Here is a 25506-nt window from a genome sequence, read left to right as displayed (position 1 = left end):
AGCATAAACCTCCAGTGGGGCTCTCAATTGAAACACCATCCTCCAGTCTGTTAAAGACAGGGAAAATAGTCAGAAATTCCCTATGTCCAGACGTTTATAGCTCTCTATCAAGACAAGGACCTGAGAAGGACTTGCAGCTTGTGTTATAACTGTTTTAGTTTACTAAGGCTGCCAGAATGCAACACATCAGAGATGGATTGGCTTTTATAATGGGGATTTATTTAGGTATAAATTTAAAATTCCATGGAGGAAAGGCAGCTGGCTTTCTCTGGGTTTCCTGCCACATGGTAAGGTACACAGTGACGTCTGCTGGTCTTCTCTCCTGACTTCTGGGTTGAAATGGTTTTCCCTAGGGCATTTCTTTTCTGTATCTCCAAATGTCTGGATCTGTATCAGCACAGATCTCTGAGCTGCATTGGGCTGGGCTGGACTGGGCTGGGCTGTGCTGAGCTCCTTCTCTCTCTTCTGACTCTTTTTAAGCCTCCAACTAATCAAATTAAAACAACATTCATTGTGGAAGGCACCCCTTAGTTGCCACAGATGGAACCAGTCACAGATAAAAACATCACAGATAAATTTCACATGCTGATGATTTAAGTCCCAAATAACAGACTAACTGAGCACCATGACCTGGCCACATTGACGCCTGAACCTAATTACTACTTATGCCCATCTCTCAATTTCTATTAAAAAAGAATATATTTTTAATGATTCCCTTTTAAAATCTGTTTGCGAAAAATGTACTATCAAGCCACGTAATTATAATAAGCTAAGAGAGATCACTCAGAAGAAAGAGGAAAACCAGGCCCTGTTCCAGAGCAGATTAGTAGAAGCCCTAAAAAATATATCAGTCAGCCTAGATTCCTGGGAAGGTCAGATTTTGCCACACACTCATTTCATCAGCCAGTCTGTCCCTGGCATTTGGAGAAAGCTTCAAAAGCTCTCCTTGAGCCTGCAAACTCCCATTAATGAACTATTAAAACTGCCTTTTCAGGACAAACTCAGAGGAGATGGCAATAAGAGGTAAGCATAAGACCAGAAAACAGGTCCTGCTTATTGTAGTCGCTGTTAAAAGGGCCCTGTTCTCTCCAGGTCACCTGAATCATGACCCCAAGGCTCAAGGACCTTGCTTCAATTGTGGGTCTTAGGGCCACTGGCAGAGAGAGTGCCAGAAACCTTGAAACAATCCTTAACCTCAGGATCCACAGGAGTCTTGCTCTCAGTGTCACCAACACAAGCATTAGGCCCAAGGACTGCCTCATCTCCTAAAGAGGGAGGGGCAGGACAGCCCCTTGAGCCCAGCTTGTGGTCAATAAAGAAGACTAAGGGTACCTGTGGCTACAGTGGACTCACATCTGACCACCAACCTAGAGGAGCCCAGGATGACACTTGATGTGGTAGGTAAGATTATTTTTTTCTAAATTAAGTAATAGAGCCACTTACTCTGTTCTGAACTGCCACTCTGGACCTACCTCCAGTCGGACTTCCCTAGTTATGAGAGTTGGCAGTAAAGCCAAAAGTAGAACCTTCACTACTCCTCTCCTTTGTGAGCTTGGAGACATTCTAGTGTCCCATCAACTTCTCACTGACCCTGAATGTCCCAATCCCCTTCTAGGGAGGGATTTTTTTTCACTAACTAGAGTGAAGACTAGTAAACCCAGGTAGTATATACCCCCTTGCTTGCCCCAAAGCCCCAACTAGATTGAGGCCTTTCAGCATCCCAAAGAGAGTTGAGCAAACAGACCCTTCTTTATGTAATAAAGGCATCCCAGGGAGCCCTGTGAATAGCCCCAGTCTGCATTCAGGGTCTCAGTTTTAGATCTTAAAGGTACTTTTTTTTTAATCCATCTTCACCTGACCTTCAATATCTATTTACCTTTGAATGGCAGGGATATAAGAAAAATATTCTCGCCCTGCTCACTTAGTGTTACCCCAAGGGTTTTGAAAAAATCCCATATGTTTAAGAATGCTTTAGCAGCAGACCTTACTGACTTCCAACTAAGAGCAGTCTTGAAATAGTTAATTTTGTGAATTAACATATTCCTGGTATTAAACTGAATTTTTTTGGTTGTCATTGCTGACTACAAGTCCTAGATGGATACAGAAAGTTGTGGAAGGTTTAAGAAATGACTTCTATTAAAATAATATAAATTGTTAATATACTTTTTTTTTCTCACATAGGCAGGGACTGGGAACCAAACTCAAGTCTCCAGCATGGTAGGTGAGAATTCTACCACTGAGCCAACATCATACCACCCTTGTTAGTCTACTCAATGAAAATTTATAAAAGGTTTTCTTAGCCATCTGAATACTCTGTCTAAAAGATAAAGATTTTATGTTTATGTTGACCTTATTATCCTTTATTTCAAAAGACTTTTCTTCTCACTCTTAAAGGAAAGCTGTTATTAAGGATTTATTCTTTCATCTTGTAAAAATAAGGTACTATACTACTCTACTTCAAGGTATCTCTAAAATTATATGTGGTAAGATGTAAGTCAGAACTTCGTAATCAAGAAAAAGGACTTTAAAGAGAAGCAAGGCAAGTATAAAAATTATGTTTTACCTGTTAATTAACATAATCATAGCCAAAGTGGAAAAATAAAACAGGGCAAAACTTCTGTTATAGTTTGTAGTTGATGACCCCAATATAAAACAACTGTCAAATGGTTTTATTTCTAAAAGTAGCTTCATTTAAAAATGCTTATAAAAACTAAAAGCTTAAATTAAAAGCTTACAGCCTAAGCTTTAACTGTTATTTATAAATAAACTGTTATTTATAAATTAAGATGCTTTGATCTTTATATAACCTAATAGTTTCCTAGAACTTTAAGAATCTATGTGACAGCTAAAAGAATTAAAGTTCTCCAACTCTGAAAGTCAGCATTACTCCATACAGAACATGTGAATGATGCTGATCTAGTTAGGACTAAGGTAAATCAGAATACAGAGTAAGGGATAATATTGTCTATATTCTAAAACCTGAACTTCTGTGTGAGACCAAAAAGAGCCAAAGTATTTTAAAATTTACATAGTCCATTAAAGGACTAGAAAAAAAAACCCCACAAAAAACTATTCCAAATTTAATAAGCTAAGCCTTCGATCTTAAAGCTTCCCATGTGACGCCCTCCCAAGTGACAAAGGAATCCAAGATGCCATCAGGCTTTCTTCACTGAAGGCACCACTTCTTGGTGCCTTAATTTGGACATACCCATGGCCTTAGAACTGTGATTTATAACTTACTAAAACCCATTTGTAAAAATCAATCCATTTCTAGTGTTTTGCATTCCAAAAAGCTTTAGCAAACCTTAATAGATTTTGGCACCAGAGAAGTGGGATGCTGTGATTGGCAGATGGAATGGCTTTGTAAATAGATAAGGGGACAATTCTGGAAGAATAATAAGGAGTTTGATAGAGAACGCATAGATTGTTTTAAAGAGGTTGCTGGTAGAAATTTGGACTTTAAAGGTACTTCTCATTTCAGGCAGAAATAATAAATGTGTCATTGCCAACTGGAGAAAAAGTGGCCCTTTCTTTAAAGTCACAGAGAATTTGGCAAAATTGAGTTCTGATGTTCAATGAAAGGTAGAATTTGAAAGTGATGAGTTTGGATACTGTGGTAGTTAGATTCAGCTGTCAACTTGGCCAGGTGAAGGTGCCTAGTTATGTTGCTGTGGACATGAGCCTACCTGAACCTCATCTGTTGCTGATTACAACTGCAGTCAGCTAGGAGGTGTGCCTGCTACAATGAATGATGTTTGATTTAATTGGCTGGTGGTTAAATGAGACAGCTCAATATAGCTCAGCTCAGCATACCTCATCTCAGAACTTGCAGCTCAGCCCAGGCCTTTGGCCATCCAGAAAGAAATCACCCTGGGGAAAGTTGTTGGAACCCAGAGGCCTGGAGAGAATGCCAGCAAAGATCGCCCTGTGCCTTCCCGTGTAAGAGAGAAACTCAGTTGAAAATTAGCTGCCTTTCCTCTGAAGAACTAACAAAATAAATCCCCTTTTATTAAAAGCCAATCCGTCTCTGGTGTGTTGCATTCTGGCAGCCAGCAAACTAGAACAGATGTCTACTGAGGAAATTTCAAAACTAAACATGGGAAATGCAGCCTGGCTTCTCCTTGTAGCTTATAGCAAAATGAGAGAAGAAAGGGATAAACTGGGAACTGAACTCTTAGGTACTAAGAAACCAGAAATTGATAGTTTGAAAAATTCTGAGCTTTTGGAAAATGAGTTCCCAAAGAAGGTGCCCTACAAGAGAATTTAACCAAACATAGAAACAGTCAGACATTTCAGCACAAGCCAGGATTGGGAATGGAGTTACCCAGAAAAGATCTGTGGAAAGTCTCATTGTTTAATGATTTTGACTCCTGTAGGCTGCATGCCAAGCTAACAAATCTTTTGTGAGACCTGTATGAATGGAACGACAGTCAGCCTGGACTAAAAGTGAGAGAAAAAAGACAAACTGAAGGAAAATGACTTCAAAGGCAGAACCATGAAAGCTAAGATCTGGAGCCCAGAAACCTCAGGCAGGAGAGCAAATCAACACATGCATGTATAAAGAGTGAGTTCTGGAAGAATGATGCCACCCCAGACCTCACTGAGGGTGAAGCACATTCTTCAGGGACTGGGGAGAGCCTGGCCACCACTGCACTGATCTGAATGGGTTAAGGGAATGCCCTGGAGATATCAGAAAATTCCAGGTGCCACCCAGATGCTTAAGAAGAATGGGGCCGAGAATACAGTGGTCCTCTCAATGCTACAATTCTTACCCCAGTGTCTGCAGAGAGCAGGACTGCTGCATAAGCCCTTGGAGAGGTGGGACTGCTGTTCTCTCAAACCCCGAGGATAAAATGTCATTCTATAAATGACTCTCAGACCCTAAAATCTAACTGAGTTTGCCCTGCAGGTTTTAGGAATTGTTTGAACTTGAACCTGTTTTCCTTCTGATTTCTCTCTATGAAAATGGGAATGTTTATCCTATTATTGACCTTCCATTGTATACTGATGGCAAATAAATTGTTCTGAGTTTCACAGGTCCACAGCCAGAGGAGAATTTTGCCTTAGGACAAAGCATGTCTGTAGCTATTTTTGATGAGACTTTGTACTGTTTTGACTTGGTATTGTATTTTTATTGTTGCTGAAATGGTTTAAGACTTTTGTGAAATTGTGATGGAATGAATGCATTTTGTATATGGAAAGAATAAGTCTTTTTGTAGTCCAGAAAATGGAATGTGCTGGTTTGAAACTGCTATGTACCCCAGAAAAGCCATGTTCTTCTAATCCAATCTTGTGACTACAAACTTATTGTGGGTCAGGACCTTTTGATTAGGTTGTTTCCATGGAGATGTGACCCACCCAACTGATGCTGGGTCTTAACATGCTTACTGAAGCCCTTTAAAAGGGAGGCTTTGGAGAAAGCATAAACCCTTTGTGGTAGTAAAATTCAGTTGTCAACTTGGCCAGGTGAAGACACCTAGTTCTGTTGCTGTGAACATGAGCCAATGGTATGTGAACCTCATCGCTTGCTACATCTGTAGTCAGCTAGGAGGCATGCCTGCTGCAATGAATGATGTTTGTCATCATTCATTGATGATGAAAATTGGCTGGTGCTTAAATGAGAAAGCTCAACGTAGCACAGCCCAAGTACCTCAGCATACTTCATCTCAGCACTTGCAGCTCAGCCCAGGACTTTGGTGATGTAAAAAGAAATCACACCAGGGAAAGTTGTTGGAACCCAGAGGCCTGGAGAGAAGGCCAGCAGAGATCACCCTGTACCTTCCCACGTAAGAAAGAACTTCAGTTGAAAGTTAGCTGCCTTTCCTCTGAAGAACTAACAAAATAAATCCCCTTTTACTAAAAACCAATCTGTCTCTGGTGTATTTCATTCCAGCAGCTAGAAAAATAAAACACCCTTAGAAAGAGAAAATATTCTAGGAGATGCTAAAACTAAGAAATGAGATCTAATGTTTGCCCCAGAGAAGCTAAAAGAGGACCCACAGATGTTTGAAGAGAGAAAACACCCCAGTAGAAGCCAGAAGGACACACAGGCACTAAGAAAGCCATTTCTGAAAACAACCCAGAAGAGATGGGCCAACAGATGTCTCCATGTACCTTCCCTTATAAAAGAGGAACCCAGACAAAATTGGTCTTTCTTCAGTAAAGGTATCCTCTTGTTAATGCCTTAATTTGGACATACCCATGGCCTCAGAATTGTAAATTATAACTTAATAAATCCCCGTTGTAAAAGCCAATCCATTTCTGGCATACTACACCCTGCCAGCTTTAGCAAACTGAAAGAATGCGCTTCACAACAACAAAAATAATGAATCACACTAGGAAAATTGAAGATATGGCCCCGTCAAAGGAACAAACCAACAATTCAAATGAGATGCAGGAGTTGAAACAATTAATTCAGAATGTTCAAACAGGCATGGAAAATCTCATCAAAAATCAAGTCAATGAACTGAGGAAGGACATAAAGAAGGCAAGGAATGAACAAAAAAGAAGAAATGGAAAGTCTGAAAAAACTAATCACAGAACTTATGGGAATGAAAGGCACAATAGAAGAGATGAAAAAAAAAATGGAAACCTACAATGTCAGACTTCAAGAGGCAGAAGATAGGATTAGTGAACTGGAGGATGGGACATCTGGAATCTGACACTCAAAAGAAAATAGAGGGAAAAGAATGGAAAAATATGCGCAGGAACCGAGGAATTGAATGAAAACACGAAATGCGTGAAAATACGTGTTCTGGGTATCCCAGAAGGAGAAGAGAAGGGAAAAGGAGGGAAAAAACTAATGGAGGAAATAATCACTGAAAATTTCCCAACTCTTATGAAAGACTTAAAATTACAGATCCAAGAAGTGTAGCATACCCCAAATAGAATAGATTCAAATTGACGTAATCCAAGACACTTACTAATCAGAATGTCAGATGTCAAAGAGAAAGGGAGAATCTTGAAAGCAGCAAGAGTAAATCAATCCATCACATATAAGGGAAACCCAAAAATATTATCTGTGGATTCCTCACCAGAAACCCTGGAGGTGAGAAGACAGTGGGATGATGCACTTAAATTACTAAAAGAGTAAAACTGCCAATCAAGAATTCTATATCCCACAAAACTGTCCTTCAAAAATGAGGGGGAAATTAAAACATTTTCAGGCAGAAAACCACCGACAGAATTTCTGACCAAAAGACCGGCCCTGCAAAAAATATTAAAGGGAGCCCTAGAGGCAGTTACGAAAAGACAGGAGGGAGAGGTGTGGAAAAGAGTGTAGAAATGAAGACTATCTGTAAAGGTAAAAAGAAGAAAAATTAGATATGATATATAAAATCCAAAAGGCAAAATGGTAGAAGAAAGTACTACCTGTACAGTAATAACACTAAATGTTAATGGATTAAACTCTCCAATCAAAAGACACAGAATGGCAGAATGGATTAAAAAACAGGATCCATCTATATGCTGTCTACAGGAAACACATCTTAGACTGAAGGATAAAAACAGGTTGAAAGTGAAAGGTTGGGAAAAGATATTTCACGCAAATAATCAGAAAAGAGCAGGAGTAACTATATTAACATCCAACAAATTAGACTTCAAATGTAAAACAGTTAAAAGAGACAAAGAAGGACACTATGTACTAATAAAAGGAACAATTCAACAAGAAGACATAACAATCATAAATATTTATGCACTGAGCCATAATACTCCAAAATACATGAGGCAAACACTGAAAAGAGAAATAGACACATCTACCATAATACTTGGAGACTTCAATTCCCCACTCTCATCAATGGACAGAACATCTAGACAAAGGATCAATAAAGAAACAGAGAATTTGAATAATACAATAAATGTCTAGACTTAACAGACATTTATAGAACATTACACCCCACAACAGCAGGATACACCTTTATCTCAAGTGCTCATGGCTTATTCTCAAGGATAGACCCTATGCTGGGCCACAAAGCAAGTCTCAACTAAGTTTAAAAGATTGAAATCATAAAAAAACACTTTCTCAGATCATAAAGGAATGAAGTTGAAAATCAATAACAGGCAGAGGGCCAGAAAATTCACAAATATATGGAGGCTCAACAACAGACTCTTAAACAACCAGTGGGTCAAGGAAGAAATTACAAGAGAAATCAGTAAATATCTCAAGGCAAATGAAAATGAAAACACAACATATCAAAATGTATAGGATGCAGCTATAGCCTGCTAAGAGGGAAATTTATTGCCCTAAATGCCTATATCAAAACAGAAGAAAGGGTAAAAGTTGAGGAATTAACTGTCCACTTGGAAGAACTAGAGAAAGAACAGCAAACTAACCCAAAGCAAGCAAAAGGAAAGAAAAAATGAAGAGCAGAGCAGAAATAAATGAAATTGAGAACATGAAAACAATTGAGAAAAACAACAAAACCTGAAGTTGATTCTACGAGAAAATCAATAAGATTGATGGACCCTTAGTGAGGTTCACCATAAGAAGAAGCAAGACGATGGAAATAAATAAAATCAGAAATTGAAGAGAAGACATAACCACTGACCCCACAGACATAAAGGAACTAATGAGCAGATACTATGAACAACTTTATGCTAATAAACTCGACAATGTAGATGAAATGGACAACTTCCTAGAAACGCATGAACAACCAACACTGACTCAAGAAGAAATAGACAACCTCAACAAACCAATCACAAGTAAATAAATTGAATCAGTTATTAAGAAGCTCCCCAAAAAGAAAAGTCCAGGACCAGATGGTTTCACATGTGAATTCTACCAAACCTTCAAGTACCAATCCTGCTCAAACTCTTCAAAAAAATTGAAGAAGAGGGAAAGCTACCTAACTCGTTCCACAAAATCTACATCACCCTCATACCAAAGCCAGACAAAGATATTATAAGAAAAGAAAACTACAAGCCAATCTCTCTAATGAATATAGATGCAAAAATCCTAAGCAAAATTCTAGCAAATCGAATCCAGCAGCACATTAAAAGAACTATACAGCATGACCAAGTAGGATTCATCCCAGATATGCAACGATGGTTCAACATAAGAAAATCAATTAATGTAATATACCATATCAACAAATCAAAGATGAAAAACCACATGATCATCTCGATTGATGCAGAAAAGGCATTTGACAAAATTTAACATCCTTTCCTGTTGTAAACACTTCAAAGGATAGGAATAGAAGGGAACTTCTGCAACATGATAAATGGAATATATGGAAAACCCACAGCTAACATTATCCTCAATGAGGAAAAACTGAAATCTCCCTAAGATCAGGGACAAGACAAGGATGTCCAATATCACAACTGTTATTCAACATGGTGTTGGAAAAGGAAGAAGTAAAACTCTCACTGTTTGCAGATGACATGATACTATATGCCGAAAACCCAAAAAAATCCACAGCAAAACTACCAGAGCTAATAAATGAGTTTAGCAAAGTGGCAGGTTACAAGATCAACACTTAAAAACCTGTAGTGTTTCTATACACTAGTAATGAACAATCTGAGGGAGAAATCAAGAAAAAAATTCCAATTCCAATTGCAAACAAAAGAATAAAATATTTAGGAATAAATTTAACTAAAGAGACAAAAGACCTATACAAAGTAAACTTCAAGAAATTGTTAAAAGAAATACAGAATACCTAAATAAAGGGAAGGGCATACCGTGTTCATGTATTGGAAGATTAATATAGTTAAAATGTCAATTCTACCTAAATTGATTTACAGATTCAATGCAATACCAATTAAAATCCCAGAAACTTACTTTTCAGAAATAGAAAAACCAATAACCAAATTTATCTGAAAGGGAGGGTGCCCCAAATAATTAAAAGTATCCTGAGAAAGAAAAATGAAGTCAGAGGTCTCATGCTACCTGACTTTAAGGCATATTATGAAGTGGCAAAAAGCATGTTACTGGCATAAAGATAGATACACTGACCAATGGAATTCAATAGAATGTTCAGATATAGACCCTCTCATCTATGGACAACTGATTTTTGATAAGGCAGCCAAACCAACTCACCTGGGACAGAACAGTCTCTTCAATAAATGGTGCCCAGAGAACTGAATATCCATATGCAAAAGAATGAAAGAGGATCCATATCTCACACCTTATGTAAAAATTAACTCAAAATGGGTGAAAGACCTGAATATTAGATGTAAGACCACAAAACTTTCAGAAAAAAATGAAGGAAAATATCTTATAAATCTTATTATAGGAGATGGTTTCCTAGACCTTCCACCCAAAGCATGAACACTGAAGAAAGAAAGAAATGGGAACTCCTCAAAATTAAACACTTTTGGGTATCAAAGAACTTCAAGAAAGTAAAAAGGAAATCTACACAATGGGAGACAATACTTGGAAACAATATATCAGGTAAAGGTCTAGTATCCAGAATATATAAAGAGATTGTTCAACTCAACAACAAAAAGACAAACAGCCCAATTACAAAATGGGCAAAAGACTTGAACACACACTTCTCAGAAGAGGAAATACAAATAGCCAAAAGGCACATGAAGAGATGCTCAACTTCCCTATTAGGGAAATGCAAATCAAAACCACAATGAGATATCATCTCACACCTACCAGAATGGCCATTATCAATAAAACAGAAAACGACAAGTGCTGGAGAGGATGTGGAGAAAGAGGTACACTTAACAACTGCTGGCGGGAATGTCAAATGGTACAACCACTGCGGAAGGCAGTTTGGCGGGTCCTCAGGAAGCTAAGTGTAGAATTGCCATATGACCCGGCAATATCATTGCTAGGTATCTACTCAGAGGACATGAGGACAAGAATACAAACGGACATTTGCACACCAATGTTTATAGCAGCATTATTTACAATTGCAAAGAGATGGAAACAGGCAAAATGTCCATCAACAGACAAGTGGCTAAACGAGCTGTGGTATGTACATGCGATGGATATTATGCACCTGTAAGACAGAATAAAGTTATGAAGTATGTAGCAACATGGATGGACCTTAAGGACATTATGCTGAGTGTGATTAGCCAGAAACAAAAGGACAATTACTGTATGGTTGCACTGATATGAACTGACATTAGCGAATAAACCTGGAGAATTTCACTGGTAACAGAGACCATCAGGAGTTAGAAATAGGGTAAGATATTACATAATTGGAGCTGAAGGGATACAGATTGTGCAAAAGGACTGATTGTAAAAATTCAGAAATGGATAGCACAATACTACCTAACTGTAATACAATTATGTTAGAACACTGAATGAAGCTGAATGTGAGAATGACAGAAGGAGGAGGTCTGGGGCACAAATGAAATCAGAAAGAAAGAGAGAAAGAAAGAAAGACTGGGATGGTATAATCTAGGAATGCCTACAGTGTATAATGATTGTAACTAAATGTACAAATTTTAAAAATTGTTTTTGCATGAGGAAGAACAAAGGTATGTCTTTTACTGCAGGGTGTTGAAAATAGATGGTAATTAATATTCTAAAATTTTAACTTATGTGTGAGACTAAAGCAAAAAATGTTTATTTGGTACAAAATTTATATTTTGACTAGTGCATTTCCTAATACAACTTACATAGATGGCTTAATTGAATACCATAAGTACATGGAACCTTGAGTAGGGCATGAGATTGTGTTGGTTTGTCCAGAGTGATGCCATGATAAATTGCAGAGTGATTTGAACAGTGAATAAAAAAGTATTTGCAAAGTCCCTGTGCTGGTTTGAAAGGAAGCATGTCCCCTAAGAAAAGCCATGTTTTAATATAAGTCCCATTTCATAAAGGTAGAATAATCCCTATTCAATACTGTATATTTGAAACTGTAATGAGATCATCTCCCTGGTTGATGTGATTTAGTTAAGAATGGTTGTTAAACTGGATTAGGGGATGACATGTCTCCACCCATTTGAGTGGGTCTTGATTAGTTTCTGAAGTCCTATAAAAGAGGAAACATTTTGGAGATTCGGACAGATTCAGAGAGAGCAACACTACAAAGCAGAGAGTCCACCAGTCAGCAACCTTTGGAGATGAAGAAGGAAGACGCCTCCCAGGGAGCTTCATGAAATAGGAAGCCAGGAGAGAAAGCTAGCAGATGATGCCGTATTCGCCATGTGCCCTTCCAGCCGAGAGAGAAGCCCTGACTGTGTTCGCCATGTGCCGTCTCACTTGAGAGAGAAATCCCGAACTTCATCGGCCTTCTTGAACCGAGGTATCTTTTCCCTGGATGCCTTTGATTGGACATTTCTATAGACTTGTTTTAATTGGGACATTTTCTTGGCCTTAGAACTGTAAACTAGCAACTCATTAAATTCCCCTTTTTAAAAGCCATTCCGTTTCTGGTATATTGCATTCCAGCAGCTAGCAAACTAGAACAGTCCCCTTGGGGGAATGGTGAGAAAGGGGGAAAATTCAAGTCCCCAAGTGGAGAATTCTTGATAATGTCACAAGCAATAGGGACAACCAAAGCAATAGGCTGAATTCCCAATCTTGGGGTTTGTTCATATGACACTTAACCCCACAAAGGATAGGTCAAAGCCTTCTTATAATTAGGCCTTAGAATCACCCTCAAGAGAAACCTCTTTTGTTGCTCAGATGTGGTGTCTCTCTCCAGCCAACACAACAAGCAAACTCACTGCCCTCCCCCTGTCCATGTGGGATATGACTCGCAGGGGTGTGGACCTTCCTGGCAATGTGGGACAGAAATTCTAGAATGAGCTGGGACTCAGCATCAAGGGACTGAGAAAACCTTCTCAACAAAAGGGGGAAGAGCAAAAGAGAAAAAATAAAGTGTTCAATGGCTGAGAGATTCCAAACAGAGTCAAGAGGTTATCCTGGAGTTTATTCTTATGCATTAAATAGAAACACCTTGTTAGTTAAGATGTAATGGAGAGGCTGAAGGGAAGTGTCTGAAAATGTAGAGCTGTGTTACAGTAGCCATGTTTCTTGAAGATGATTGTATAATGATATTGCTTTCACAATGTGACTGTGTGATTGTGAAAACCTTGTGTCTGATGCTCCTTTTATCTACCTTATCAACATACGAGTAAAACATATGGAATAAAGATAAATAATAGGGGGAACAAATTTTAAAATAAATTTAGTTTGAAATACTAGTGAGCAATGAAAGGGAGGAGGGTAAGGTATGTGGTAGATATGAATTTTTTTCTGTTGTCTTGTTATTTCTATTTCTAAATTGATGCAAATATTCTAAGAAATTATCATGATGATAAATATGCAACTATGTGATGATATTGTGAATTACTGATTATATATGTAGAATGGAATGATCATATGTTAAGAATGTTTGAGTTTATTCGCTGCTATATTTTTACAAAAAGTTTTAAAATTAATAAAAAAGGGTGGATACTCTATGATTTCACTTTGGAAAAGGGAAAACAATTAGGGATAAAGAACAGATCAATGGTTGTCTTAGTTTGCCGGGGCTGCTGTAATAAAGTCTCACAGACTAGTGGGTTCAAGCAATGGGAATTTATTTTCTCACAGTATGGGAGGCCAGGAGTCCAAAATCAAGTTGTCGGCAAGATCATGTTTTCTATAAACTCTGTGGTGGTGGTTTGCCCACAATCCAAAACTCAATCTCTGCCATCATGACATGGTCATCGATCTTCTGTCCAGCTATACTGGATTAAGGCTCACCCTGATTTAGTCTGGCCTCATATCAACTGAATATCTTCAAAGATCCTGTTTACATGTGGACTCACATCCGTAAGACTGGGGGTAAGGACTTGAACATGTTTTGTGGGAGACAGGATTCCATCCTTATCAGTGGTTTACCAAGGACCAAAGCTGGGGTACAAAGAAATGCGTGAAGTAATAGGAAATTCCTGTATCCCAAGTGTGGGAGTATCTATACAACCAAACATGTTTGTCAAAAGTGATTAAATTTTACTCTGTGTGAATTATACCTTGTACACATGACTAAAAAAAAAAAGAAAGTGATAAGCGATTTGTATTTTTTTTAGAAATTTTCACAAAACCTACCCACTATAATTACCATGTTTCTCAGTTTGACCTAGTGTTTAAATTATGTATTTGCAGGATATCTTTCCATGTCTGGAAGCAAGAGAATGGCTTTTTTATTTAAGTAATTTAGCTATATTCTATAAAACTATATTACTTCTACATATAGCAACTAGCTTTCACTTGAGGCATGAAATTTACATTCAAAAGATATTCTGAAGAAGCCCCACTTTTCTTTTGAAGCTGGGAGATACAGATAGCAAAGTTCATGGTATTTTTACATGAAAATAAAAATAAAGCACAAGTGCTATATTGAGCTAAATAAGTGATAAGGAAAGAGATTAAACTAATTGTGTAAGATTTCTTCATTATTTATTATAAAATGAAGAGATGTTCTGAAGCAGTAGTGTGACACTAATAGGCAAGTTTAACAGAAACTTAGAATTTGTTGGTAATAAGTTTGGATAATATCTTCCAATAGTGGTGATATATTACAGTCACCCACATGCTATCGTCTTCAATAAAGTACATTTGTGAAGCAACTTCCTGGGGTAAGGGCTATAGCGTGTGGCTTTCCAAATTAATTTGTAAAATTCCATGTGGGGAATTGCCACCTGCTCATTAGTATCCTGATGAAACATATTAACTGTTCCAAACAAGATGCAAAATTCATGTTTCACTACAATGAATAATACTATCATGTGTTATAATTTCATTGATTTAACAAATTATGACAAAGAACATTACAAGTAGATATTGATTCTCCTATGATAAAAATACCTCTGCAAATTAAAAGACTCATTTTATTGTGCAAATTTTTTAGGCACCAAACTGTATACTTTGATGAACTGGAATAAGTTTTGAAATATATTCTCCATAAAGAAGGCAGGAGATAAAACAGCATAAAGAGAAACTAAAAAAAAACAAAACAAACAAACAAACAAAAAAAAAACAGGATATAGAAGCTTGTTGTAGGCCTGAGGCTTGAAAAGGATGGCTCAAGTCTACCATTCTAAAGTTCTGATGTAATCAATAATATACATTGCTTTCTGAAAATAAATGTTATAATAAACAAACTTGAAGGAGTTGAGGTAGGCAACTTCTTGGTTAGCCTTATGAAAGTCATTCTATGTGAGAAAACAAAAACTATTTAAGGAGAAATAACAGTCACAACTCCTGAATATATGTGACTGCTATAAAAGCTTGCAATCTAGGACCCTTGATAATAGGCCCCAACCTGATAATCCATGCTCTGAATTTCGGTTCACTGAGTTTTTATATTATAGTTAGTCTATATAAGTGAGGCATGATAATATTTGGTTTTTTGTTCATTTGTTTCAGCCATTTCAATCAACACACAGTCCTTAAGGTTCATTCACCTAATTACATGCCTCACAACTTTATTCCATCTTGCTGCTCAGTAGTCTGTTGCATCTATACATCCCAGTTCCCCCTTACATTCCTCAGTCTTTGTATTCTTAGGCCATCTCCATCCAGAACACTGCTGCCATAAACATCAATGTGCAAATGTTCATTTGTGTCCCCACACTCAGTTCCTCCAGGCATATACTGAGCAATGGGTTTGAAGGATAACACGACAACCCCACCCCCAGCTCCCAGAGGAACCCTCCAAGTGGCTGCACCTCTCAGTTTCCCTACCAACAGTGAATAGGTACATCTCTCTCTGCATTTTCTTTAGTACTTGTTTCTCTGTGTTCATTTTTAAACAATTTTATTCGCACATCTTACAATTCAACCTGAGTAAATAGACATGACTTTGCCACCATAATCTATATGAAGACATTTCCTTTTTCTCCACAAAGAATCCATACCTTCCCCATGCCCCCTGCCTACTGATATTTAGTTTTGTCATAATGCCTTTGTTACATTCAGCGGAAGCATATTACAATGCTACTGTTGATTACAGACCCAAGCTTTGATTGTACTTTTTCTTGTATGCCATCCATTTTCAATACTTTGCACTGTTCTCATTCATTTGTTCTCCCTCATGCAAAAATGCTTTTTTATTTGTACATTTAATCACTACCATGTCCACTTTCAACATTCCTAAGGTAAAAGGTCTCAGTCTTCATCCTCTCTCTCTCCTTCTCATTTCATACATGTCCCAAGTCCTTCTCCCTCAATCATACTCACATTCAGCTTCATTCAGTGTACTTATATTATTGTGCTACAACCAGGTAGTATTGTGCTATCCATTTCTGAATTTTTACAGCCAGTCCTGTTCACAATCTGTATTTCTTCAGCACCAAAAGTCCAATCTCTAATCCTATTTTTATCTCCTAATAACCTCTTCATAACTTCAACTCTCAAAGTCCACTCATTAATGTTAGTACATATTAGTGAGACCACATAGTATTTGTCCTTTTGTCTCAGGCTAATTTCACTCAGCATAATGTCCTCAAGGTTCGTCCACATTGTTACATGCTTTATGACTTTATTCTATCTCACAGCTGAGTAATATTCCATCATATGTATATACCACACCTTGTTTAGCTGCTCATCAGTTGATGGATATTTGGGCTGTTTCTATCTCTTGGCAATCATAAATAATTCCGCTATAAACATTAATGTGCAAACGTCCATTTGTGTCCTTGCTTTCAGTTCAGTTTGCAAGCAGGGAGGACAACCAAATCAATAGGATGAGCCCTTGATCTTGGTGTTCACCCCTCTGAAACTTATTCCTGCAAAAGATAGGCTAAACGTGCTTAAAATTATGCCTAAGAGTCACCCCCAGAGATCCTTTTTTTGTTGCTCAGTTGCGGCCTCTCTCTCTAAACCAACTTGGCAGGTGAACTCACTGTCCACTCCCCCTACATGGGACAGAATTCCCAGGGGAGTAATTCTCCCTGGCAATGTGTCCCACAACTCCTGGGATGAGCCGGGATCTGGCAGTATGGGATTCAGAAAGTCTTTTTGACCAAAAGGGGGAAGAGAGAAATGGAACAAATAAAAGCTTCAGTGGCTGAGAGATTTCAAACAGAGTTGAGAGGGTACTCTGGAGGTTATTCTTATGTATTATATAGATACCCCCTTTGTAGCTTATGATGTATTGGATTGGTTAGGGGGAAGTACCTGACATTGTTTAGTTGTGTTCTGGGGGCCTTGATTCTTGAGAACGACTGTGTAATAGTATGACTTTGCTATGTGACCATGTGATTGTGGAAAGCTTGTGTCTGATGCTCCATTTATCCAGGGTATGGACAGATGAGTAAAAAAGGATAGATAATAAATAAATAAATAATAGGGGGTAAAGTAAATTGGGTAGACTGAAATATTAGTGGTTAATAAGAGGGAGGGGCAAGAGGTATGGGATGTATGAGTTTTTCCTTTTTATTTATTTTCCTGGAGTGATGCAAATGTTCTAAAAATGATCATGGTGATGAATATACAACTATGTAATGATATTGTGAGTCACTGATTGTATACTATGTATGGACTGTATGTGTGAAGAGTCGTCAATAAAAATTAAAAAAAAAAGATGAGCTCACTAAATATTATCTATAATAAATACATACATTTAAGGAGATAAAAGCAGGACAGATTATAGGAAAATAAACAAACAAGAAAACAGGGTAAGCTACAGAATTATATAGACAAGCAGTTTCTAAGATTGACTATTAATCATTTAAACTAATACAGAAACCTTGAATCTTCAAGCAAGGAGAAAGTACAAAATCAGAGGGAAAGATAAGAAACAAAGTAATGAATCTAATACATACAGCAATGAAAACAAAAGAGACTCTAAAAGAAGGAAAGGTATTTCCACAACATTCGAATCTACAGGAAGTGAAGACTGAAGATTAGAGGGAAGAGGGAGAAAAGGACTTGGTTTGAGTTTAGATGTAGGAAGAAAAAGTTAGGAAATAAACCAAAGATGATCCTAAGACTTCAACATGTTTTATATAGTGATTATTTTCAGTAAAATTCCCCAAACATATTAGGTATTTTTTATTGGATCTGACTTGGTTTTTAATCCACCTACAGCTTAAAAGTAAGAGAGATCTCAGATCTGGTGCCACTTACGATGATGTAAAAAGAAAGAAAGAAATCTGGAAATCTGACCTTATCTGGTTGTGAAAATAAAGAATAACAACTTGTATTTCGTTAGTACTATAAAACCACTGGCTTCAATATTAAAAAAAGAATAACCAGTTAAAAGAATCTAACCTAACATTTAAGCCAAATGATTTAAAATTTTATAGCCTATTATAAAACTTATTTTTACATACTGCCACAAATTTGTGTTAACGTTCTGTTTTTCTTTTTCTTCATATGAAATTCAGTTCTAAAAGCTGCCAAGTCTAAAAATAAGCCAAAACCCACAGATTAAGTGTCACTTTATGTATGTACAAATAACAGGGAAGTCACTACATCTTCTAGGAATATAGATGTTAGGTCACTTATTCCCACTGAATTGTCTATATTGAGTCAAACCTGTGGAACTTTTCTCATTGACGTGGATTATATTATTTACAAAACCAAACTCAATTTTTAGTTCTATTAACTTAGTTCCTCTGTGCCAGAGAGATCAATATGCTTTGCTAATAAATACGTAATCTGAGTAAAATACTGCAATACGGACCCTAGCATCTTGGTTTCTATTATGAAAGCCAATTGATTAACAGATTACAATATCTGCAAATCTCCATACTATGCCCAGTACGCTTTGATCCAGCTCATGGAAGGAAACGATACGGAGTGACAAATAAACAAACTCACCTAAAAAAACATGCTACAGGTATTATATTTCTCAATCCCTTTCCAAAGTTTATACTTCCAGGAGCCACTTTTCTCCCAGACATTTCTTTAAAGCTTAATGAACAGAAAAGCAAAATAGGAAAAAAAAAAAAAAAAGTTTTCAGAACATGTGATTAGTTTGCTTATGTCTGCACCAATTTTCCCAATCCTTACTGTATGTCTGCACCAATTTTCCCAGTCCTTACTGTACATGTGCAAGTGAGAGAGCATATGTGCAAAGGATATACAAAATATTCTTATGGGAAAGGTTTGTCTTTCAATTACCATAACCATGTTATTCAGATAGAAGATTAATAAGATTATGATTAAATGACCTTATTCTGTGGCAGAAACTAGAAGAGACTGACTTCATAACTCAGAACTGTATCAAGGAATAGAATGGCCTGCCATAAACTTTAAAGGTAGCATCTTCCATCCCTTGTTCATCCATCCATCAACATACTAACCAGGAAAGTAAAATCATTAAATAAAGTAATCTTCTTGTGAACTTAGTGTCACCTTCCAAAAATATATATGAAAGCCTGTTCTCAGCCTCTTAAACTAATTCTTACTCATATTAAGATAACTACCTCAATGGCAGAATACTTTGGATGGTTTTTCAGTGGGGCTGAGAGATCTGAATTGACAGATCTACACACAATCTTGCTTGGTTCCTCCCTTAGTGGACAGAAGCAGGATAAGATGACCATAAATTCCACCTCTCAAGCATATGCTCTTGGGCTAACTTACCTCTACAATTTAAAATAACCATAAACTAACTATACAAACAGCACTCTTTGAAAAACTTGATGAGGCACAAATTGTCTACAGCTTACTTTACCATGGTAGTTGTTTTTTTCTTTAACATGAAGAAAATATTCATGTACACAACTTTATAAATAACACTACTAATAAGTTGGGATGGAGTCAATGAGAAAAAAAAGACTCCAAAAGGTCTTCTCCACTTGATTTCAAAGCAATGGCACCTGGAAAGGTAAATTATACTTACATTTATCCTTCTCAAAATATAATATAAAATATTTATTATAAAATTAAACCTATTATGCAAAATATATTGATGATTTTGGTTTTTTCCCCCACTGCTTAGTAGAAAAACTTTTTCATCGAAAATTAGAGGGATGATAGTGAATAGGTAAGATGATGAAGTGCCCCTCCTCAGACTAATTTTACCATGAGCTGTGTAAGTTACAGACAGAGGAACTAGCATACTGAGCCAACTTACATTCCAATCTCTCACAAAGCCCCCAGGAAGACTGATTATGTAAGATTATGCAGGGTATTCTTTATGATATCTTTAATAAAGCTAGAGATACCCCCAAATATCCTTATTTATGTAAAATTTTCCAGTAGACCTAGAACTAATTTCTTAAAAAACTCATTGCAAAATGTATTTTCTGTGTGTTCCAAGACTTGCCATTTGATGTTCAATGTAGTTCATTTTCCTTTCCTAACATGTTTATCTTTCAATACTTAGGGTATCACTACTAGTTTAAATGTCTTCACCATAATTCATATGCTTCCTGAATTCATAAACTTGAATAACATGCTTTTTCTTATATTTCATCTTTTTTAGACTAGAGTATTTGAATCTTCTAAGCCCTTCAATTGATTAATTATAATTACCTTTACCTCCTTTTCAAACTCTATCCTGTCTTTCTTGAAAGATAATAAGGAAAACTACAAAACAGTAGAGGTATGGATCCACCATAGCTTTATACAAAGCAGGATGGTTTCTGTTTTGTGTCCAAAACCATTTTTCAATTCAACTCACAGTCTTAGTGCTCTGAACAAATTAAGCTATTCAGAAGACAGAAAAAAATTAACTTCAGGAAGAATCTGCACATGTACCTTTACAATAAATTCTTATCCTTGGAGCCAAGAAGTTACTAGTTTCATGTGATTCCAATTCCTTCTAAATTCTGGCCAATTCAACCTTAAGCACAAATTTACCTTCAAGCAACATGAACAGAATCTTCTCAACAGAATCATTTGAAATATGAGCTACTAGCAAAAATTTCCATGATCTAAGGTTATAAAAAGTAGCTAGTTTAAATGCCACTTAAAAAAAATAAGAATATTTTTAAGACAAATATATTTAGGGTCATAAACAATTAAAAAGTTTAATCAAAGGATACACTAAAAACCTGAAACAAGTACACTCTAAAATTAAAGTACATACTATCACATTCACTTCCAAAATGACTTTCATTCAAAGAATAAAAACAGAGACTTTGTTAGAAGAAAGAAGGTATCATAATGGGCAAGGACCAACATATATAGTCAAGAAGTTAGCAGGATAAAGATATTTTAGATGAGATCATTACAAAAATTAGATGATAGAAAATTTAATCCTGTCAGAACAACAGCTGTAAATTTACTATTTTATCATATTATATACAACATACACCAACCAAAATAGTCTATTCAGCAAAAAACTTATCATCTCCTACTGCAACCAAAACTCATTTTGTTTAGATTTCCAAATTACTATTAAATGGTTGTGTGTGTGTTTGTGTCTGCGCACATCTCCCTCTGGAAAAATAAACACTATTATGCTGTGCCTGTCAGACATCCCAGAATGTACTTTTAAAAGCTCCAAGTAATTATAATTAAACTGTAATGTAAATTGCTGTTCCAGTTATTTATCTACACTGATGATTTAACTGGTCATAACTTAATAGGAGAGACACCTAGAATGCTGGTCCAAATGTACATGTTTATAGTCTAAGTGCTAAAAATGAACATCATACCTGATAGAGCATGATAGGTTCTATGCTGTATCCCAAGGTATCAGCAAATTTCTTAGAAATAACTGTTTTTCCACAACCCTACAAATGGAAACACAGCCATCAAGGGATAAGTCAAAATAACCAAAAGGCAGGAAAAAAGAAGTTTACAGTAATGCTGCCATTCTTACTTTTCCTCCAATTAAGCATATGTCCTTAACCATATGAGACTGCATCATTTCAGCAAGGAGTTGTTTATGGCTTAAAGTCTGTATGAAATGGTCTGATGCACAAGTCTGACTCAGTGGTCTGGTCCCAGCTGGCACCTATAATTAAAGAGGTAAATATAGTATGCATATGTTTTTCTCAAAATATTAGTAACTTAAAGCACACAGGTGATATTTAAAAACCCCCACTAATTCCTTGAAAAATTCAATTCTACACTGTTACTGATACTTTCAATAGAGCAACAATTCCTTATTCATTCACAGATCTAATACTAATTATCAATAAATTTCCAAATCAACAATCATACTAAAATTAAATCTCCATACTCTCAAACATTTTCACCAAAATAATGTCATTTTCATACTATTTATAACTTGTAATAACAAATGTTACTACTAGAGAATTAAGAGTTTTTTTCCAAATGAGAATTAAGAGATTTTTCCAAATGTAGCAGTAAGTGCTGCATTTAAAGTCAGTCCCCCGAGACTCTAAAATCACCAATGACCCCCTGATTTCTAAAATGCATGCCCACAAATCCGTCTTTGTTTTTCTTAGTTCACCTTTCAGAAGCATTTGCGCTTAAAATCTCTCCTCCCTTCCTTCACATCTACTTCTCTGATTTCTTGTTAGTCTCCTGGAGGCCATATCAGGGAAGGATAGCCATACTATGATGAAGATGCTGGACTTGGTCATGTTAAATATGAATGAATAAATACAGTAAAGTATATAAATATTAATAATATAATGTTAAATAAACAAAAGCCTATTATGAATGTTTGCTCTATGACAACATAAGAAAGCAAGCACTTACTCTTTCCTATGTTCACAAACAACTTGCTGAAGTCAGTGTTTTTCAAGCTGTGTTTCACAGAGTACTAGTTTACCATGACCTCTTGGAGTCATCTTAGGACCCTCAAAGAAAGGGTTAGGAAAAAGGAAGGCAGAGCAGGCAAATAGGCCTCTACAATCATATATCATTCTCCTCTTTAAACAATGATTAAAACCAGAACAGCTCTTCTTTTAACCATTTCATGTAGCTAAGAAATATTTTATTTGAAAAGAGAATTCCCTAGTGGCTAAAATATGCTTGAAATCACTTACCAGGGACTCATAGTAAAAAAGGCTCTCATAGGCCAGCACATGACTTGATTTTCCCAGAAGCCAAATTGTAGGTTTCTAGAAAGTTACCCTAGTGCATGGAACCTTTGTAGAATCATATATTGTACTAGATATTCTTTACGATTGGCTGGAATAGTTTTGGTTGGGATTTGGCAAGATATGACAGGTAGCAGCGTCTTCTGAAGCTTGTATGAGAGTGACCTCCAGTGTAGCCTCTCAACTCTACTGGTACATGTCCCAGTAGAGTCCCTGGGTATCATGTCCCATGTAGGGAAGAGAGCAATGATTTCACTTGCAGAGTTGGACTTAGAGAAAATGAGGCCACATGTGAGTAACAAAAAAGGTTCTTCAGAAGTAACTCTTAGGTTTGCCTTTAAGTAGGCTAAGTTTCTCCACTACATACACAGAGCAAGCCTCAAGATCAAGGGCTTGCTCTATCGATTGGGGTGTCCCTAATGTTTGACACAGTACTACCAGGGGTTTCCCCAGTGGTAAAGTATAATAGTTTCATATTTTTTCTCCTATCCCTCAAGGGACTTTGTCAATACTTTCTGATCATCTGCTTAATATATTCTAGGAGTAGCCAGGCATTGCATTAAACTACACAGTATTAAAGGCCCTCATTCTTATTCTGGGCTCCCTGTGTTTTGATTGTTTAAGTGAGCTATCCAGACAGGATGAGCTAGATTATGTGTTACAGATAATTTATGTTCCAGACAAAATAAATCTTTCTTCTTTTAGTTTAAAAGAGTAGGTGAAGTTCTACAGTATAAACAATGTCTTCCTCACCCCTGCATTCTGAATTACCTCAATCCTGCCCTGGTCAGCTTTGTTCTCATCTCTAAATACCAGCTTATACATATATAAAACGGCCTCTCAAAATCCAGAAGTAATAATTACCACTCTGGACTACATGTGACTGCTATAAGAGCTTACAATCTGAGCCCCTGTTTTCTTAAAAGCATTTTTTTTAAGGAGAACGTACAATAATTGCTCATCTGTTTTTGGTTCATTTTGCCTCACCAAATGTCCCACAGATTCATTCACAATGTGGCATGCCTCACAACCTTATTCCTTTTTGTAGCAGCACAATATTCGATCATATGTATACACCATCATTTGCTAACCTGTTCTATTCTTTTTAATTGTGGGAATATATAAACAACATAAACATTCCCACCTCAACCATTCCCAAGCATACCATTCAGTGGGATTAATCGTATTCACTATATTGAGGTACCCTCACCACCTTTCATTACTAAAATTATTCATCTCCCAAAACTCTACACCCATTTTGGATTAACTTCCTATTCTCTCTCTCCTCCACTCTTGGCAACCTGTATTCTCTATGAGCTTGAGAATGTTTTTTTTGAAGTTACCATAGGGCTTAAATTTAACATAATAAATCTATAACAATTTCATTTGCTTTAATATCAACTCAACTTCAATAATATATACAAACTATGTTTCTATACTCCTTCAACCCCCCTTTATGTAGTTCTTATCACAAAATATGCTTATAAATTATGGGTACAAACCACTCATTTGGCATTACTTTTTACTTATTTATTTATTTATGTATTTGCATGAGAGGCACCAGGAATTGAACCCAGCTCTCTGGTATGGCAGACGAAAATTCTGCCACTGAGTCACCATTGCCCGCCTAGATTTGGCATTACATTTTATAAGCTTTTTAGATCCTGTAGGAAATAAAAAGGGGAGTTACAAACAAAAAAAGATAATAGTATTGGCACTTATATTTACCCCTGTTGTTATCCTTCAGAGATCTTTATTTCTTCACGTGCCTTCATTCTATTGCCTATTGCCCTTTCCTTTCAACTACAGAATGCTCTCTAGTATCACTTATAGAGCTAGTTTAGTGGTGACAAACTCCCCTCAGCTCTTATTTATCCTGGAATGTCTTAATCTCTCCCTTGTTTTTGAAAGACAGTTTTGTTGGATTGTAAAATTCTTGGTTGGCGGTTTTTGCTTTCTGCACTATAAATGCATCCTCCCACTGCCTTCTTGCCTCTGTGGTTTCTTATGAGCAATTGGTACTTAATCTTATTGAGGCTCCTGTGTGTATGACATGTTGCCTCTCATTTATACTTTTCAGAATTCTCTGTGCTTGGTACTTAACAATTTGACTATACTATGCTATGATGGATCTACATGGGATTTATCCACTTTGGAGTTCTTTGGGCATTTTGGATGTGTATATTCCTATCTTTCATTAAATTTGGGATGTTTTCAGTCATTATTTCTTTAATAATCTCTCTGTACCTTTCTCTCCTTTTTTCCTTCTGGGACTCACATAATGCATATATTAGTATGCTTGATGGTTCCTTGGGCTCTGTTCACTTTTCTTCATTCTTTCTTCTTTTTGCTTCTCAGACTTGTGATCTTAATTGTCTTATCTTAAAGTTCACTGGTTCTTTCTGTTGCCAACTCCAATCTGCTGTTGAACCCTTCTAGGGAATGTTTAATTTCCATTACTGCGGTCTTCATTCTGATTTATTTTTCATAACTTCCATTTCTGTTGATATTCTCTTTGTGATCATCTATCATTTTCCTGATTTCCTTCAGTTCTTTGATTATGCTTTCCTTTAGCTCTTTGAGCATATTTAAGACACATTTTTTTTTTAAAGTCTTTGTCTGGTATGTCCCAGGTCTGGTCAT

General features: G+C 36.6%; 1 protein-coding gene across 2 annotated transcripts in view; it reads right to left on the bottom strand.

Moving 5' to 3' along the window:
* VWA8 (von Willebrand factor A domain containing 8) overlaps nucleotides 1-25506 on the bottom strand; it is a 631595-nt gene that overhangs the window by 417490 nt on the left and 188599 nt on the right. For both annotated transcript variants that reach the window (XM_077158362.1, XM_077158361.1), the window contains exons 11-12: nucleotides 21672-21806; nucleotides 21505-21582 (exon numbers count right to left, since the gene is read on the bottom strand). In XM_077158362.1, coding sequence (XP_077014477.1) covers nucleotides 21505-21582; nucleotides 21672-21806 — 213 coding nt within the window. The remainder of the gene's footprint in view (nucleotides 1-21504; nucleotides 21583-21671; nucleotides 21807-25506) is intronic.

This window comes from Tamandua tetradactyla, chromosome 4, assembly GCF_023851605.1.
Source record: "Tamandua tetradactyla isolate mTamTet1 chromosome 4, mTamTet1.pri, whole genome shotgun sequence".
NCBI lineage: Eukaryota > Metazoa > Chordata > Mammalia > Pilosa > Myrmecophagidae > Tamandua > Tamandua tetradactyla.
Note: the sequence above shows the minus strand (reverse complement) of the source record. Positions and strands in the feature narration are given on the sequence as shown.